At 45.5% G+C, this 17,682-nt stretch overlaps 1 protein-coding gene across 1 annotated transcript; it reads right to left on the bottom strand.

The window, feature by feature from the left end:
- Positions 1-5,265: 5,265 nt before the first annotated feature.
- On the bottom strand, positions 5,266-14,646 carry FGF16 (fibroblast growth factor 16). Its single transcript, XM_003936853.4, has 3 exons — positions 13,916-14,646; positions 7,569-7,672; positions 5,266-5,511 (listed from the first exon to the last, which is right to left on the bottom strand). Exons 1-3 carry the CDS (start codon positions 14,187-14,189, stop codon positions 5,266-5,268), a joined length of 624 nt encoding a protein of 207 aa, XP_003936902.1. The 5' UTR covers positions 14,190-14,646.
- Positions 14,647-17,682: the final 3,036 nt, after the last annotated feature.

Genomic DNA, 17,682 nt, shown 5'->3' with positions numbered 1-17,682 from the left:
TTATGCTCTGATCCTCCTGTTGAGCTAGACATTTCGATAGCTGATGGTGAATGCATCTTTCCAAGAGAGAGGATTTCTCCTCTCTGGTTCCCTTCTCCCTATTTCCTGTTTTTTCCTTGACAGATACCAGCTGGTGAACTACAGCTTGGGAAGTGCAGAAAAGGCAATGTAGCTCCAGCTATTCCGGAGAAAAGGAAAGCAGTCCCAAACGGCCAGCCTCTTCAGGAGGAGGAAGGCTGGGACTGCACTCTGGGCAAATTGGACAGAGCCCAGGTGACCTGTGGCCCCGCTAGAGCCCTGGGCATGATGTTTTTCTGACTACACAGCCAGGATTTCAGTGGCTGAGCACTGCAGTGACTTGAAGGTAAGATAAGATATTTTTATTATTTCAAGCCTTTAATTATATTCCTTTTGAGAGGGCACCTGTCCTGATGACTCTGACAAGCTCCTTGTGCCCGGGCCTGATGGGTTCAGTCACTGCTTGTTTTTTGAGCATGAGCAATATTTGGCAGTGGCAGTGGGGATGAAAAGAGCGTGTAGGGAGTGGAAGGAAAGTCTTGCTGCTAAGAACTACTCTTCGGACTGGCTTGGGGTTGAACTTCGTTCAGAACCACTGAGCAGCACAGCCATGCCAGCTCGCCCCTTCCTCCACTTGAAGCTGTCTCTTAGAGAACAGAAGTTAAAGGTTTCGTGCATAAAATCTACATATTTGAAAGAAAAACACTTAAAGATTCTGTCAAGGTTTTCACATAGGATCACAGTGGCCACCAAATCTTACGCCAAATGCTAAGAACCTCCAAAGATAGTAGTTCCTAACATTTTGTGGGGCCTTTTCAGAATCGGTGAAATGCCAAATGTACATCTATGTAAAATTTTGCATATTATTCTGGGGAGTTTTGGTCCAGGGAGTTTAGACTTTCCATAGACCTTTAATAACCCTGTGACTCCCAAGTTTAGAACCTCTGGTCTACAGTGTCTTTCTTGGCCTGGGATAGTATTGGGTAGCACTTTTAGGTCTGATATATTCTTTCTTGGAACGCTATTCGTGCTCAGGAAATTTCTGAGGGTCCCACAGAATATATGGTTAGTAAGCTAATGCTACATTTTGCCATTTTTATCTAGTATTCATCCTCTCCCCACTAAATGATACAATATCCTTGTCAAATGGTTGTTTAGCATCTTCTGAAACACTTTTAGTAACAGGGAACTATCTTTCCTGAGACATATTCTAGTTTGTCATTGTGTCTATTTAAATGTCCTAAGAACTTAACATTTCAGATGATTCTGTTCTATAACATATTTGTTCTCTCTAGCCCAGCATTTATATCATAGATAGATAGATAGATATTCATGAAAGAAGGCATATATTTCTGGGAAGGGATGCAAACATGAATAAGAAATGGTCATTGCACATGTTTTTATCTCAAACCAGAGCTCCAAAGCTTACTATTCTATAATTCCCTTTAGGTAGGCATGAAATCCATTAGTCTAGCATTTTGGGGATATGGTATCAGTCAGCTGCTGATCAATCTAGTGGTACTAGGTCATCCATCTCACATTTCCCATTTCCAGAGTTTATCTTTCCCCTCTTTTTGAAAATGGGAACAGTAGCCAGGTGCAGTGGCTCATGCCTGTAATCCCAGACCTTTGGGAGGCCGAGGTGGGTGGATCACAAAATCAGGAGTTCGAGACCATCCTGGCTAACATGGTGAAACCCCATCTCTACTAAAAACACAAAAATTAGCCAGTCATGGTGGCATGTGCCTGTAGTCCCAGCTACTCAGGATGCTGAGGCAGAAGAATCGCTGGAACCTGGGAGGCAGAGGTTGCAGTGAGCTGAGACTGTGCCACTGCACTGCAGCCTGGGTGACAGAGCATGAGTCCGTCTTGGAAAAAAACATGGGAACAGTTGCTCATTGCCATTTTCTGTCCACATGCCTCATTCATTGTTAACCCTCAAAGTTGAACACAGAGAGTGAGCTCCTCTCGTGTCCTGGGACACTACAGCATTTTCCAAGTCATCACCTCTCTACTTCCACCTAGAGGAAAAAGTAAGGCCTGACTCTAGGATTTGAAGTCTTTCCTGTTTTCATTACGGTGTCATTTTTCTTGCAATTCTGCCCTGCAGCATGGTGACTGTGGTCTTGCCAGGCGTATACCAAATGCCCTGCTAGAGTAACCCTGGCAGTTATAACAGAGCTCATGTCTCTTGCAAGTCCTCAGAAGTTGTGGCTGTGTTTCAAAAGCTCTAGGTAGCTGAACATCTCTACATAGATAAGTACAATTTGTTTTAAAATAAAGGTGTGCTTCCTATTAAAAATGTGATTTAGGCTGGTGCGATTGCTCACACCTGTAATCACAATACTATGGGAGGCTGAGGTCAGGAGTTCAAGACCAGCCTGGCCAACATGGTGAAACCCATCTCTATCAACAAAACAAAAATTAGCTGGGTATGGTGGCACACACCTCTAATCCCAGCTACTGGGGAGGCTGAGGCAGGAGAATTGCTTGAACCTGGGAGGTGGAGGTTGCAATGAGCTGAGATCATGCCACTGCACTCCAGCCTGGGCGATAGAGAGCAATGGTGTCTAAAAAAAAAAAACAAAAAAACAAAAAACAAAAAACAAAAAACAATTTAACAAAATGTCACATAGCTGAGTTTTACTCTTCTGCCAGAGACCACTAAAGGTGGTGTCTCTTCCCTAGAGCCCAACATGAACATCATGATCACCCAGCCTCTTTTCCTCAACAAATCTTGTTTGTTCTTCACAGCAGGTATTGCCTCTTTCATAAAACTCACCCTAATCAGGCTAGGCTACTCAGAGCTCCACCTTAGTAGTTCCACTGATGAGCATTCCAGTCTATGATCACACAAGCCACACAATTTAGCAATTTTTATTATACAGTCTTATTTGCTGTTTCATGTATGTGCAGCTTTTCTGTTTGGTACTCAGATTTGGGTGAGCTTTATAGACCTTTGGGCTTTGTTTTTTAAGTTAGCTGATACCTAAGCTATTTGTTTTACCCATACAATTAGAAAAATAGTGGATGCTTACATAATATGATTCAGGAGCACTAGGAAGAACTATCTTAAACCCCAAAACCTCTCCTACCAGGCCTTCATAGTGCCTGTGTACTCAGTGGGACTTTTATTCCTTTGGTTGCTGTCTCCTGACAACACTCACTATAAAAATGCAAATAGCCCTATTCTCCTACCTTGGTAAATATCAGTAAAAGACTAGAAATTTTTTTTTTTAAGTGAAAACAAGTTTATTAGAAAGGTAAAGGAATAAATAATGGTTACTCCATAGGCAGAGCAGCAAGGCTAGGGATTTTTAACCAAGATATCTCAGGGGCTGCTCTGAGGAGCTCTGAGAAATGCCATCCCTACTTCAACTAGAGTCACTCTACTTTTGTTTTTTGGACTGAAGTTACCCTAAAACTTTATTTATAAACCATCCAGATGCAAAAATATTTTTTTTAAAAAACATTCCTTTAGGGCAGTAATTCCCAAACTTTAGTATGCACAAGAATCCCCCTGCAAGTGTTAACATGTAGACTGCTGGGCCTTGTCCCCAGAATTTCTGATAATTTGCATCTCCAACAAGTTTCTAGGTGATGCTGCTGGTCAAGAGACCATACAGAATGCACTAAGCACTACTGCAGTAGATGAATGTGTTTACAGCTTCCCAAATTCCCTAGGGGAAGCACTGGTAGGAGGTAAGGATAGGGGTAAAGAGGAGGGGGAAATCTCCAGAATGGAAGTTGACTGGGTCAAAAAATCAGTCTCTCTGTTGATTTGTGTTTATTTATTTATTTTATTTTTTATTTTTTGAAGATAAAATCGCTCTGTCACCCAGGCTGGAGTGCAATGGTGCAATCTCGGATCACTGCAACCTCCACCTCCTGGGTTCAAGCGATTCTCCTGCCTCAGCCTCCGGAGTAGCTGGGATTACAGGCACCTGCCACCATGCCTGGCTAATTTTTGTATTTTTAGTAGAGACAGTGTTTCACCATGTTGGCCAGGCCAGTCTTGAACTCCTGGCCTCAAGTGATCCACCCGTCTTGGCCTCCCAAAGTGCTCGGATTACAGGTATAAGCCACTGTATCAGCTGATTCATGTTTATTTTGAATCCCTTCATCTTCATATCTGAAGTAAGAAATCCCCAATTAGTGTTTTGACTTTAGGACTTTGGACCCTAACCAAGTCCCAGAGGAGAGTTTCTCTATGCATAGTCCTAAGCACAAATGGGAGCTTCAGTAATAGCTGTTGGTCTAGGCCTTCCTGAAGCTTTGATTCTCCTGTAAGTTTAAAGTCACAGAACTGGAAAGGACCACTAGGAGTTCACATAAGGCCTCTAGATAATGCTAGCATACATAATGGCTGATGGAGACATCCAGCATAGGCAGTGTGATGGCAACATCAGAAAATTCTAATGAGTTGGAGAGAAAGAAGCTGGCCAAACTTCTAATCCTATTAAATGTACAAATCAATAGAATTAGACAGAGTCTTACAATATAAAGACAAATTTTATTGCCAGTAAAAGCCTTTAATAACTCATTTTATCCTGTTTCAGTAGGACCTTATTCTTTCTGATGAAAATCCAGCGATAGCATCTCTCATTAAAAATAAAATTATTTTGAAATAAATAAATATATAAAATAAATAGCATATACATTTTATAAATAATTTGTCCTTATGCACAGTATCCATGCTTACATTTTAATATCATTTTCTTACAACCTACCCCATCTCCCACTTCCAATGGCAGGAAAACTGCATGTCAGGACAGATGAGAAATCTGCATAGCCAATGCAGGGAAGGCTTGCAGCAAGGCTGTAGCCTCAAAGATTTTCCTAAAGAGACTTTTCCAAAACTCTGTAGGTAGCATCTGTGGCAGATTCCTTGGTCTTTCATTTATACCTATCGTCAAGGTATTTGAGTAAATTGTGGGATAAGACACCCCTGGCCCTTGGCAAGGGCTCCCATTCTTTGTTATGCTACCTCAGGGGAAAGAACATGAGTAAAGAAAAAAGTATATACAAGATTCCCTCGAGCCCAGCCCCCCCTTCCCTCCCCAAAATAACCCAACCTTGATATACACTTTGAACAACAAGGGAACAGCTGGGTTGAGTTCAACAGTAAGTGCTTTTCTGTTATCTAAAATGATAGGAAGGAAGGATTGAAAAGCTATGAGTATAGCACTTGCAGAGACAACCGTGGCCCAAGAGTACATGGGTCACAGAGGGCACACAAGAGGTTCATTACCTATACTGAAAGAGGTCTCTGGACATGGAGGGCAACTTAGAAGGATCTACAGGCCTGGGCAAAAAGTGAGTGAATTTCTGGTGTCGTTTAGTCCTGTATCCCTCCCGGGGTGAGCCGTCTTTATTCAGGGCCACGTAATACTGTCTTTCCGAGTCCGAATGTTTGTACAAGGTTGAGGCATAGGTGTTGTACCAGTTTTCTTCAAACTGTTCCCGGAAAACACATTCACGTGTGAGTTTCTTCTGTGAGGGTGAGAAAATAAAGCAGAACCCATGATATGACTATTTATCCTATCCCAGCTTGCTAGTGGAGAAACCCTGAAATAGCAATAGCACATTGATGTTAGAAAATTCCAGTTCTATTTCTCTGTATTACTGAAGGTATCTTTCTTCCAAATAGGACAAAACACTCTTGTCTGTATCTCCTTCATTCTCTTTTATAAGCTACACAACAATGTTTTAGTTGAAATCTTTCCTGAAGGGAGGAGATTGGAGGAGATGGCATCACCTGGCTTTTTGAGCCTGAGAATTGCTGCTATGGCCTCCCAATGCCCCGCCGACACCCACTGAGCTTTCTCCCTACTTATAGCTAATGATGTTCAAATCCATTGAGATTACAGCAAACCATGTCAACTGACAGGCAAAGGCCTCGAATCTATATAAAGCTCCATGGGAGGTGAGCTGTGATCTCTCCTAATGAAGGGTCTCAGGCCTGTCAGTTGGAAACCTCAGAAAAGATCTCCTTGAAAAGCTCTTCCAATCTGGCTACTTCAGGCTGGCAGTTCCTGGGTCTCTTGCCTCTGTCCATTCTCACACTTGATCCAACCGCCATACTACTTGCTGGGGTTGCCGATACTGAGTGCTGGGGACAGGCCTATCTCTTAGGTGTCATGGAAAAATGTGTTCTGATTTCATGGGGTGCAGGCAGCCAGAAAGTATGCTATGTGACTCAAAAGCCAGAGCCAGGAGTTGGGATCCCATGGAAGGGTTAAGTTCAGCAAATCACTCACCATTCCCAGGGGCTAGGCTAGCTTCCAGGATACAGAAAATGCACTGCAGCTAGCCTAGTCCTAGCTGAGGGCTTAAGGTGGTCACCAGACCCTGGAACCCTCATTCTTCATTTGTTTGTTTCATTTGGCCTTTAGGACTGAGCTGAAGCAGTCTGGAAATTAGGGGCTGTGTTGTGAACCTCAGAATCCTCAATTTGCAAGCCAGCTCTTCCACTGACTATTTTTGTGCCTGCTAGTCTGCTACTCCTCTGGGTATACACTCAAATTCAGATGTATTCCTTTGGAGGGTTAATGCCCCAAACTCCGACCATGTACTGCCAAACCAGCACAGATTACTGTTATCATCAGACTAGCTAGCCTTCTAATGAAAAAGGCTAAAGCAAATGTATCATAGAAAAGCCTCCTGGGCGCAGTGGCTCATGCCTGTAATCCCAGCATTTTGAGAGGCCAAGGTGGGTGGATCACAAAGTCAAGAGTTCGAGACCAGCCTGGCCAATATGGTGAAGCCCTGTCTCTACTAAAAATGCAAAAGTTAGCCAGGTGTGGTGGCAGGTGCCTGTAGTCCCAGCTAGTTGGGAGGCAGAGGTTGCAATGAGACGAGATTGCACCATTGCACTCCAGCCTGGATGACAGAGCCAGACTCCACCTCAAAAAAAAAAAAAAAATTGTATGTATTTAAATAGAAACTGTTTTCCTTCTGTTTGCAGACTTTATGACAATTAGAAAAAAAAAAGAGAAAAAAAATAAAGAAAAACTTATGTTTTGGGGCCAGATGTGGTGGATCATGCCCGTAATCCCAGCACTTTGGGAGGCTGATCACCTAGTCTGGAGGCTGAGGCAGGTCAGGAGTTCGAGGCCAGCCTGGCCAGCATGGTGAAAGCCGGTCTCTACCAAAAATACAAAAAATTAGCTGGTTGTGGTGTTACATGCCTGTAGTTCTAGCTACTCGAGAGATTGAAGCAAGAGAATCACTTGAACCTGTGGAGGCTGCAGTGAGCCGAGAATGTGCCACTGCATGCCAGCCTAGGCAACAGAGTGAGACTTCCTCTCAAAACAAAAAAACAAAAAACAAACAAAAAGCTTATGTTTTGGTAGAGGCCAAAATGAGTGAAGGTCTTATGCAGCAAGACCCTGGGCAGCCAAGCAGTAACTAGAAGACACTATTCCTTTACAGCTAAAAAAGTGCTTTAAAGTGCTAAATAAATATTTTTATACTTTTGCTTTACATTGTCCAAGCACTGGTTGTAATAACCTCTGAAGAAAAAAAAAAACAAAACACTTTAAACTTACCGACCCATAGAGTTCTCCTCGCTCGTTCATTCCTAGGTACAGGCCAGAGTCTACTCCCCGGATACTGATCAGCCCCACAGCCAGGCTGATAAACTCCAGGATTCCTAGGGCAAAAAGTGAACACAATTCCTGTTACTGACATCAGACTAAGAGAAAGCTGTTCAGATGACATGAGATACCAGTCATTTGTCCCCAACTGGAGGCCAGCCCTGTGTGCCTTTGATAAAGTGCCTGATGGAACCATCTTTTGCAACAAGAATGGAGTTGTTGCAACCTCAGAGAAGGTACTCAGTCTCTTTGGGCCTCAGTTTTTCCATATGTAAAATGGGGGAAACCGTCTTTGCTTCTACTCAACACTCTTAGGCATATTATGAGGAAGAGACCATGAGAAGGAGGCTTTGGCTACAAAAGCTCCATAATTGCAAGGTGCCATTGCTGTCAAATTCAAGAAATAGGAAGTCAGTTTTCTAAATGCAAGAATGAGGCCAGGTTTCTGTATCTTTCCCAGTCACCTCGGTCTTCCTTAGAGCACACAACATTACCTTGCTGTCCTCTAGGCTCAACTTGTTTTGCGCCATCAGCCCCCGTGTCCTTAAAGCCACATGAGGCTGTCAACTGCCTGTAGCTGACTCTAACAAAGGCCACACAGGCTACTCATTGTTTGTTCCCCCTGCTTATGGCAGGAGTCAAAACTTGGCCACCTGAGAGCCTTCTCCTAAAAAGGGTTCTCAGTTAGTACAGCCCCAAGCTGACAAGCCTATCATTCTCTCTTGTCTTGAGAATTTTAAGTTTATCCACAGCAAAGAGTTGGCAGGTGGTATTGGACTCAATACCGATTTGAGATGTTGCAACTTTTTAAGGCCAAAGAGAAGAAATCCAGAAATGTCCTTCTAGCTGACAATGTTAGAGGTGATGATTTGAAAATGCTTTCATTTACCCAGCAGCAGTCCTAAGTGGGAAAAAGGACCCAGAACTAAAGTCTTGGAGATACTAAAGACTACAATTTTGTCCCAAGATAGTGTGTCTATTATCTAGATACAGACATAATAGTCAACTAGATTCTTCTTTGGTATTCCTGTCTCTAACCACAGTTTTCAACATACAGACTAAAAGCTTGATTGTTTAAGTCATTCAAAGGTCTGAAATGAGCTCATATCTAGTTGTCTTTCTTATCCAAAATCGCAATTCTTTTTTTTTTTTTTTTTTTTTTAGACAGGATCTCGCTTTGTCACCCAGGTTGGAATGCAGTGGTGTGATCATGGCTCACTGCAGCCTCAAACTCCCCAGGCTCAGGTGGTCTTCCCACCTGAGGCTCCCTAGTAGCTGGGACTACATGCACACATCACCATATCTAGCTAATTTTTTATTTTTTAGAGACAGGGTTTCACCATGTTGCTAAGGCTGGTCTCAAACTCCTGGGCTCAAGCAACCTGTGTACCTCAGCCTCCCAAAGTGTTGGGATTACAGGTGTGTACCACTATGCTTGTCCCCAAAATGCAATTCTTAAGGGCAATAATAATCTACGTAATCTACATAGGGAGTAGAACTGATTTCCCAAGATCAAGAGTGTTAAGTGGCTAATTTTAAAATCAAGTTAAAAGCTCTACTGGGAAGTTTCCTGAGGAACCCCAGTTACTCAAGCTGGTGGGCTGCTGTTCAGGTGTGGCAGCTTTGGGGGCATGTGCTTCCACAAACCACCCAGATCTATTGGAAGGAGGTAAGGTTCTTCTGCTGCAATTCTATAGAACACTCATGGTTTGGCCTTTAGCCTCTCACATTGAAATCCTCCAAGATTTATTCTCAGTCTGGTTGTTATCAAATCTTACTGTGCAAAGAAAGGAGTCTTGGGAAATGAGACTGAGACAAGATGGTAGGAGGGGAAGAGAAAATACCCAGTGCCAAGTAGGGGTTAATCAGACGTTGATTTAATGCGCCCAAATCTTCAGCTGCACTGTACCAGGTTTTACGTTCGGTTCTGCTCTTTTTGATATTTCAATAAATGACTTGTAAGAGAACATAGGAGGACTGCTTATCTTAGTTCTAGAAGACATACAGCTTCTAGAGAGGAATGACATAAGCAATATCCAAAGAGATTTCAAGAGGTGGAAAAATGGGCGTGCTCCAATAAACTATGCTTAATTACAATCAATGTGAACTGTATTTTGGTCCCCCAAATTTCCCAACGTGTTTTGTGTTTGGGGTTTTGTTGGGGGAGTGTGACCCTCAAGTGTCGACAGTTGAGTTAACTGTACTACTCAGTTCATGGCCTATTAACATAGTTGGTTTGTACAAGCTCTTTATAGTTATCTATTTCTTTCTTTGTTTTCTTCTTCATACCCTGCTCCCATATGCCTCTCCACTTCGGGCAGCCATGTATACTTTCTTGAAAATGTGTACTGTTATTTTGTGTTGCTGTGCATTTTAATTGCATGCAAATCTACCCATCTCTGCAATGAGGGGATGTGGCTTAGTAAAACACAACAATGGCTAAGAGACTTGTTTGAACAAGGCAAACTCAGTATGATGGGTGATTATCAGGCTTATTAAAAAGCTAATGTAAAATTGGTCATATAAAATTAAAAATTAGAAAGCTAGTGGAAAAAAAAAAAACAGAAAGAAAGCTAGTATGCTCTAAGGCTTCACTGATACATGTCTAGTAACTAGCAAAAGGGAGGAGGGTTTGTCCCACTCTGCTCTGTCATGGTTAGACCACACTGAGAGTAGTGTGTTTAGTTCTATTGTGCTTAGAAAAGGAAATGGAAAAACAGAGCATGTTCAAAGGAGAGTGCCCAGTATGGAGAGGAAACTAGAAACCAGGTCATGATTCAGTTCTGGGTCCTAAACTCTGAGGGACATTAACACGTGGGAGCCTTTAGTTCTTTGCTTTGCTCGGGCAGGTTACTCCTGAGCTTCAGGAGTTAGTTCCCTCATTCTGTAAGTATCTCATTGTCTCTGACAACCCTGAGCTCATTAAGTAGCAGAGCGCAGCTTGTGATCTCACTGCCCAAGACATAGTGTGAGAACAAATCATGAAACCCAAGAGGTGTGGCCATTTGAGTCACTACAGTTTGTCTCCAACTCTCTGTTAACCCTGATGCCAAAGGACAGATCATACAGGAAGTCACTTGGGTTGTGTCCAGTAACAGGGGTCTCCGACAGCTGGAATTATCCCTGCCCAGCTGTCTTTGGCCATCATTTTCCCTCGCCAACTTTCCTATTAGCTGGATTCAAACTGTGGGAACCCAGTGGCACATGATGATGGAAGAGATATTCCTAAACCTTCTCCTGAATCCCAGCCAACATGAAGGGGGATAGAAAATAAGCCATTTTCATATTTTCCCAGCTACAGCTGGACAGGGGTGTTAATAGCGAAGTGTTGAGGTGAAGTATTAAGTAGACAAAATTTGTCCTCAGTACTCTTACCCCTTCAAGGCCCAGGATCTCTCTCTACTCTGCCTCATCTTGACCCACCCACATCAGCCTCTGCCCTTTTCTTGACAATTTCCAGATTCTTCTCTTCTTATACCTCTCTCCCCAGGCTCTCAGTCAAAACTGATCTGTTCTGAAGCCCCACTGCTTCAGAAACTAGCTAGATGATTGTCTAATGTGTCGTTTAATCTAGTTCCAAAACTTGCCTGAACTCCTTCAGCTATCGTTTCAGACCTTTGGGGCCGAGACAGTGCTGCTTTGGCATCTTGCCAAACGAGAACCAGATCACTCAAGGACCAAAGCAGCTGCATGAGCCTACTCCATCCCACCTGGTGGGAGGACTCTCTTTCAGTTTGGCTCCCAAGCTCTGCTCTGCCAGTCCACAGGTGCCCCTCGGAATGTCAGGATCCTTGTGAACTTCATATAAATGCTACCAGCCAGGCGGGGATTGAAATACTCCTGGCTACTGATTGCAGATGGAGAGCGGAGAGCATACGCTGTGCCAACAGGTTATTATTTGGAGTCGAGACTGCTCTTGGGCTTAGCCTGACTTGTTCTGAACACATGGATTCCAGGGTAATCCTTGGGGGCCCTGCTCTCCAATTACAACAAATAGCTATTTACTTCACATGGCTTTTGGAGACTACCTCCTCACCCCTAGCAGAAATCTATAATATTTTATATCTTAAGTCTGGCCTACTTTACCCTGCTGGAATGTTGACTGCTAAAGCACTTATGGAATGTTAAAGTTTCAATTTATTGAATACCCTGGCTGATTAACTCAAATGTGGAGGGAGGAGAGAGTTAGCAAACTCGAACGCCACCTCTTTCTGTGCCAAAAGCTAAACTGAGAGAGAGTATGTGTTTTAAAGTTGGCAGGGGAGGTTACAAAGAGACAGCTTTGACCAGTTATCATTTTCTTTACAGGAAGTGGAGGAAACTGCCAGGAAGTTGGGGAAGGAGGAAAGGGAAAAGGTGATGCAGAGGTGCTTTTGGGCAGTGTTTTTTCTTTTTTTAAGGCAAAACCAAAAATGAAGCAGTTGGTTAAGCAGCAAAGAAAATATCCCTTCCTCCTGCCAATCTTATTTCCTGTGATTTCTCCCTAAACTTAACACCCTTAGCAGACATGGGAGATGAAAAGAAATCAAGATGTGTCTTTAGGGAGGTAATTAAAGACCACTTATCCCAAGAGCCCATTACTGATTTATGTTGACCTTGTAGGTTACCGGGCTCAGCTTAGGCACACAATCAGAAAAATATTTGGAGCTACTGGGAGGTGTGCTCATAATTTCTCTACCTTCGCTGCCCCCACCCCACATTTCTCCATCATTTCATGACTTTTCTTTGGTTATGTATCAGCAATGAGTTACCACAGTATCTTTAGGCCATTTCAGGAAGCCTTTGAGGCCAGGGTGGGAGTCCCATTCCTTATGAAGATGAACAAAAGGGGACTGCAAAATCACAAGCAACGAAAGGGAAAGGAGCCAAGTTAACACTCTGTCTCCTCCCACTTCACCTTATCACCCTTTTGAGGACCTGCTGCAAGTTTATACAGACACATGCACCCCTTCATTACCCCTCCCAGCCTACACTACTGTAGCTCTGTTTGAGTGCATTTTTCCAAGATGCCATAGACCTCATTAGGGTTCCTGCCTGTTCCCAGCAGGGAAGACCAATTCTGCCCCTAAGCTGTTTGCTAGGCTTGGCCTTACCCAGTAACTGGCCCCTATGTCCCCCTTTTTGCTGTGCACTCCAGATGCAGCTCTAGCAAGGCATGGAGAATAGGAGGATGGAGAGGTTTGAGGGGGTAGCAGGGGTATGTTGGCAAGAAGGAGAGTGGGAGAACGAAGGGAAGGGTGTCATGTTTGAGTGTAGGCAGAATATCTTACTGGCTTGGGGGAAAAGGTGTCCTTCTTGGATTATAGGATCCTTGGGAGGAAGCAGAGGACATTCAAAGATGGGGAGGGGCAAAGATAGCTGTCACAGAACTCCCATGATGACTTAGTAGAGAATTGGAAATTGAAAATAAAAATGGCAAATTATTGAGGAGTGAACACATCTGCTTAGAAACCTAATGATCTTCATCATAGATCAAGGCTTATATTGTGTAATTAGTTCTATATGTGAGACAGGCAGCTGTGTTGAACAGTCTGTATAGTGGCAGGCAGGCAGAGACAATCCTGGGTGGAGGTTGAACGTTTACTGTTTTGGGCCCAAGAGACAACTGTTTCTGGGACTGGGAGTGGGCCCAGGACGGTTTCCTCACTGAGGCAAGGATTCCAGAGGTAGTTTCCAGCAAAAGCTGCCCCAGGACTTGTGCCCTTACACGGTGGACACCGCGAGGTTTTCCTAGATTTCCAGTTTGTACCAGGCTGCCTGGATTGGCTCCTACCCTGGACAGAGCGACCCCGAGGCAGGCAGATGCCACAGCTGGCCGGTATCCACCGGCCAAAAGCGATTTGAGTGCGGGCCGACCGCCTCATATACCCATGGCCCATGCAGGATCCGGTTCCAGGAAATCAGCTGCCACAGCCCTGCTGCCCTCGAGGCTCGGCCCGCGCAGCAGCCACGGTCCCGGCCTCCAAGGCGAGAGCTCCCATCCCTCTCTCAGCTCCACCTGCTTTCGTCCAAGGCTTAGAGTCCAACTCCCAAAACAAGCCCCTTGCTCCCCAGGGAGTGATGGTGGAGCAGCGAAAGGAGAGGCCTCACCGCTAGGCGCCCCCGCCCCCTCCACAGTGTCCGAGGGTGCAGGGCCCCTGATGTCGAGCGGCCCACGCCCGCGCCGTCGTGTCTTGCCTCGACTGGCCCGGACGACACCAAGCCGGTGGGCGGTCCGCGGGCCCTACGCCGGAGCCCGGAGCTGTCGGCTCCCTAGAGCGCCGTCCGCCCGCCTCCCGTCCCCCCGACCGCGTCCTCACCAAAGCGGCTGTGGTCGAGGCGGGTGCCATGCACAGTGCCGTTCGGGAAGATCTCCAGGTGGAAGCCGGTGCGGCAGTAGAGCTGGCGGCGCCGCAGGATCCCCTTCAGGTGGGCGAAGTCTGTGGGTGAGCCACGCTGCAGCTTCCCCTCGATCTGGCCCAGGCGCTCATTCAGAAAACCTGGGGAGTCAGCTAAGGGCACGTTCCCCAGAGACGAGGAGAAGCCGTGTAGATCCCAGTCCAAGGAGGCAAAGACGCCCCCCACCTCTGCCATGGCTGGGCCGATTGCGGCGCGGGTTGTGCTGGGCGCTCGCGGTCCGAGCTGGGGCCACGGGGCGCGAACTGCCTCTCCCCGCGGCGGGCGCGGGCGGTTCGGCGGCGCTCCCTCGCTAGCTCGCTCTCTCCGCGCTCTGCTGAGCTGCAGTCTACGTCTGTTCGCGTCCAAGGAACTTCTCAGCGGCGGGGAGCGTGAGGCAGCGCGCTCCTGACCTTGCTCTCAGTCAAAGTGCCTTTTCCCCTCCGCATCCATCTCCTCCGGCCTCTCATCGCTGGCTTCGTCGAGCTATCAGATGCAAACGGCACTTTATATACATACCCACTCCCCTTACATTGACATATTGGATATTTAAATACAAGCCACACCTCATTGGCATCCCCTCGGAGATTGGTGTGTGGGTTTTTTTTTCCTTCTTGCATCCATTTGGCTCTTTTTGGGAGAGGGGGGTGGAGGGAGAGAGCGAGCGAGCTTCACTCCCTCTTTTATTATGAAAAAATGGCAGGAAAAAGCTACACATTGCAGTGAGGCATAACTGCTTTTGGCAGGTTCTTCTGAAACTGCTGATGAAATAACAGCCCAGTGCGTGGAGGCCGCTGGCGCGCACGGCCACTCAAGGCCTGTTCCGTGGGGGTCTGTCTGTCTGCTGCCCGGGGGCTGTCACCACCTCCCACGCGTCCTCGGTTTGCTATGCCAGCCTTTGGAAAGTGCCGTGAGACAGGAGCTGGGGTCTCACATGCTCCTGATCTCCTCTTGTTCCCCAGTTGGTCGGAGGCTGCGGAAGGGGCGTCTGACCCGGGACATGGAATCTCTGGTTTCTTTGTTCCACGGCCCCCAAGTCCTAATTCCCACCTGTATAGGTTAGCGGGATACTGAGGAAATGCAAAACCTGGAAGCCAATGCAGTTGCAAAATTTGGGGTTGGGGGTGGTGGTCCTTGTAGACACCAAGACGAGGGTCTCAGAGGAGCGGGAAACCCTTCGGAGGAAAGACGACTTTTTTTTGTTTTGTTTTGTTTTTAAAGAAAGAGACGTTACAGCTTAGGCTTAGGAAAAGGAGGAGGGAGTAAGAAATAGAAAGTGATCTTTTTGAAAAATGATCTCCGCTGGCTTTCTGGGCGCGCTTTTACAAGGCTCTCGAGAGCAAGCTCAATGAGAGGCCATTGGAAGCCTGGTGGGGGCTTCCCCCCTACCTCGTTTCTTGTTGGAAACAGGTGTTTCCTCGTTCTGTCCAGTGCCTTGCTCTGAGATATATTCTATCAGGAAGAGCGGCAGTTGGGACAGGAACCTGTGGCAACCAGGTCAACGCGCAGCGTCCAGAAGTCCTGGGGAGCAGGTGCCAGACCTGCCCTGCACCCCTGCACCTCTGCCGGGAACCTGAATCCGGGGGCTCCTCTTAGGCCCTGACACTCAGCATCCCGCTCACCTATCAAACGGAGTTGTTACTTGGTGTGCACCCGCAGCGGGCGATGGCCGCCCTTCCAGGCTCCCTCAGGAGAAGCTGAACCCAGGGGGCTCCACGCCATGCCGTCTCTTTGCAGCGCCTCCTGCTGGAGACCCCTAGTCTCGTGGTGACTTTGAACTCAGGGTCACCAAGAGATGAGAAAACCCGATTCCGCTCAATTAGTGCAATTCAGGGCCCTGCTCCTGGGCTCCCACATGCACCCTGAGCTCATTCCCTGGAACCGCAGCAATTATCAGTTGGGAATATTTTGTCTTGGTACTGGTGTGCCTCCACAGCTCGGACAGAACCTCTGAAGCCAAGCACAAAATATGGTACATAATAGGCACCCTCAGAAATAATCTGAGGTGCGGCCCAGTAGCAGGGAACATAAATGCAAGTCATTTTCCAATTGTAGGGGACATGGAAGTGCAACAAATGTTGTTCATATTGAAGTATTTATGGATGAAATCGTACGCAGTCTGGCATTTGCTGTTATGTTATTCAAAGTAAGAAGGCAGAATGAGTGGAGGTATAGATGTGATTATTGTCCTTGTGTCGCTGTTAAGCTGGGTGAGGGGTATATTGGTCTTTATATATATATGAAATTATATAAAAATTTCCATATTTAAAAGCTTTATAAAATGAGACTGACATAAAACAACTATTAGGTTGGTGAAATACAAAGAAATCAGTCTTTCTTTCTTCCTTCTTCCCTTCAAAGAGTTTGTGAATTGAATGGGAAGGTGGGGAAGGAAGGGCAGAGGTTGAGACAAGTATATAAATGACTGCAGTACAAGACAGTATCAGGTGCACAGTGCTGTGTGGATTCAGAAAGGCTGATTTGGAGGTTTAGGGCCTGGTTCTGGACTAAGGTGTCCTTTGTAATGGATGGGCCTGGAAGGGAAGATGGGAAGGATTTTGCAAATTCAGATGGAGCACTTGTGGGAAAGGGAAAGTAGAAACAAAGGAATTGAAACAGTTTTAATTTAATCTCAAATGTGTTATTTCTTTCATGTGGTGGACACAATGCTGGGCACTTTCCAACAGTGCCCAATACCTCAAATAAGTATTCAGTGCCACATGAAATAGTGTAGATGATACTGCTTTCAGAAGAATGTTATATAAAGGATTCAGATATCTCCATGATGCTATAGATTACACACTGATTATGGCAAACATCATTTCCTCAACAGTCACTTCAGGGTATTCCTGCATTCTCTGTCCCCCAACATTCCCAAAGTCATAGTTGGCAGATCTGGTATCCTACTTGATAGAAAGTCAGAGATACAGGCATTCCATTGCCCTTCTGGGGCTCCTTTGAGATTAAGCTATCTGATGGTTCTGTTTTAAATAATGTTTATATGTCAAGCATCTCCAGTTGACAGAGCTCTTTGAAGAAAGTTATTTTATTTTCACAACCTCATAGAGTAGAAGGTGTCATTATCCCCATATTAGAAATGAGGAAATACAGGGAGAGGTTAAGTGACGAGTACAGAATCCTGTAGCAAGTAAGTAGCAGAGTCATAAGTTGATCTCAGCTCCACTGGTGGCAAATTACTCTCAACTCATGGGATTTGGGATTATGCAAACACTGGTGTGTTGAGGACAGTGAAATGTTAGAATACTGTAGTTCAGTTTATAGAAAATCCTCAGCAGGATGCAACCTCAGGCCAGAGTAGTACTGAATAGATGGGATGAGAGGAAAATGTACATTAAAGAAGACAGCATCCTTCCCCGGATTCAGGGCATCATTTATAAAGTGAGGAGAAGTGCACCCCTTCCCAGTAATATTGTGAGGTATTGGGCACTGATGGAAAGTGGCAGCATTGTGTCCAGCACATGGAAGACACTTAACACACTTGAAATTACTTCTTTGTTTCCCAGTACCTCACAGGGTTGATGTGAAAAGAACATGGAAAAACGAAATTGAAGGAAAAAAAAAGAGTTCTGACTCTATAATCAACCAAAGGCTGGGGTATAATCTGGCAGGCTCTGTTCCTTGAGAAAGGAGAAGGTGATGCAAGTAATGCTGGGACTCACTAACCACCCCC

The sequence above is a fragment of the Saimiri boliviensis genome, chromosome X (assembly GCF_048565385.1).
Source record: "Saimiri boliviensis isolate mSaiBol1 chromosome X, mSaiBol1.pri, whole genome shotgun sequence".
Lineage (NCBI taxonomy): Eukaryota > Metazoa > Chordata > Mammalia > Primates > Cebidae > Saimiri > Saimiri boliviensis.
This window is presented reverse-complemented; position numbering and strand designations above follow the sequence as displayed.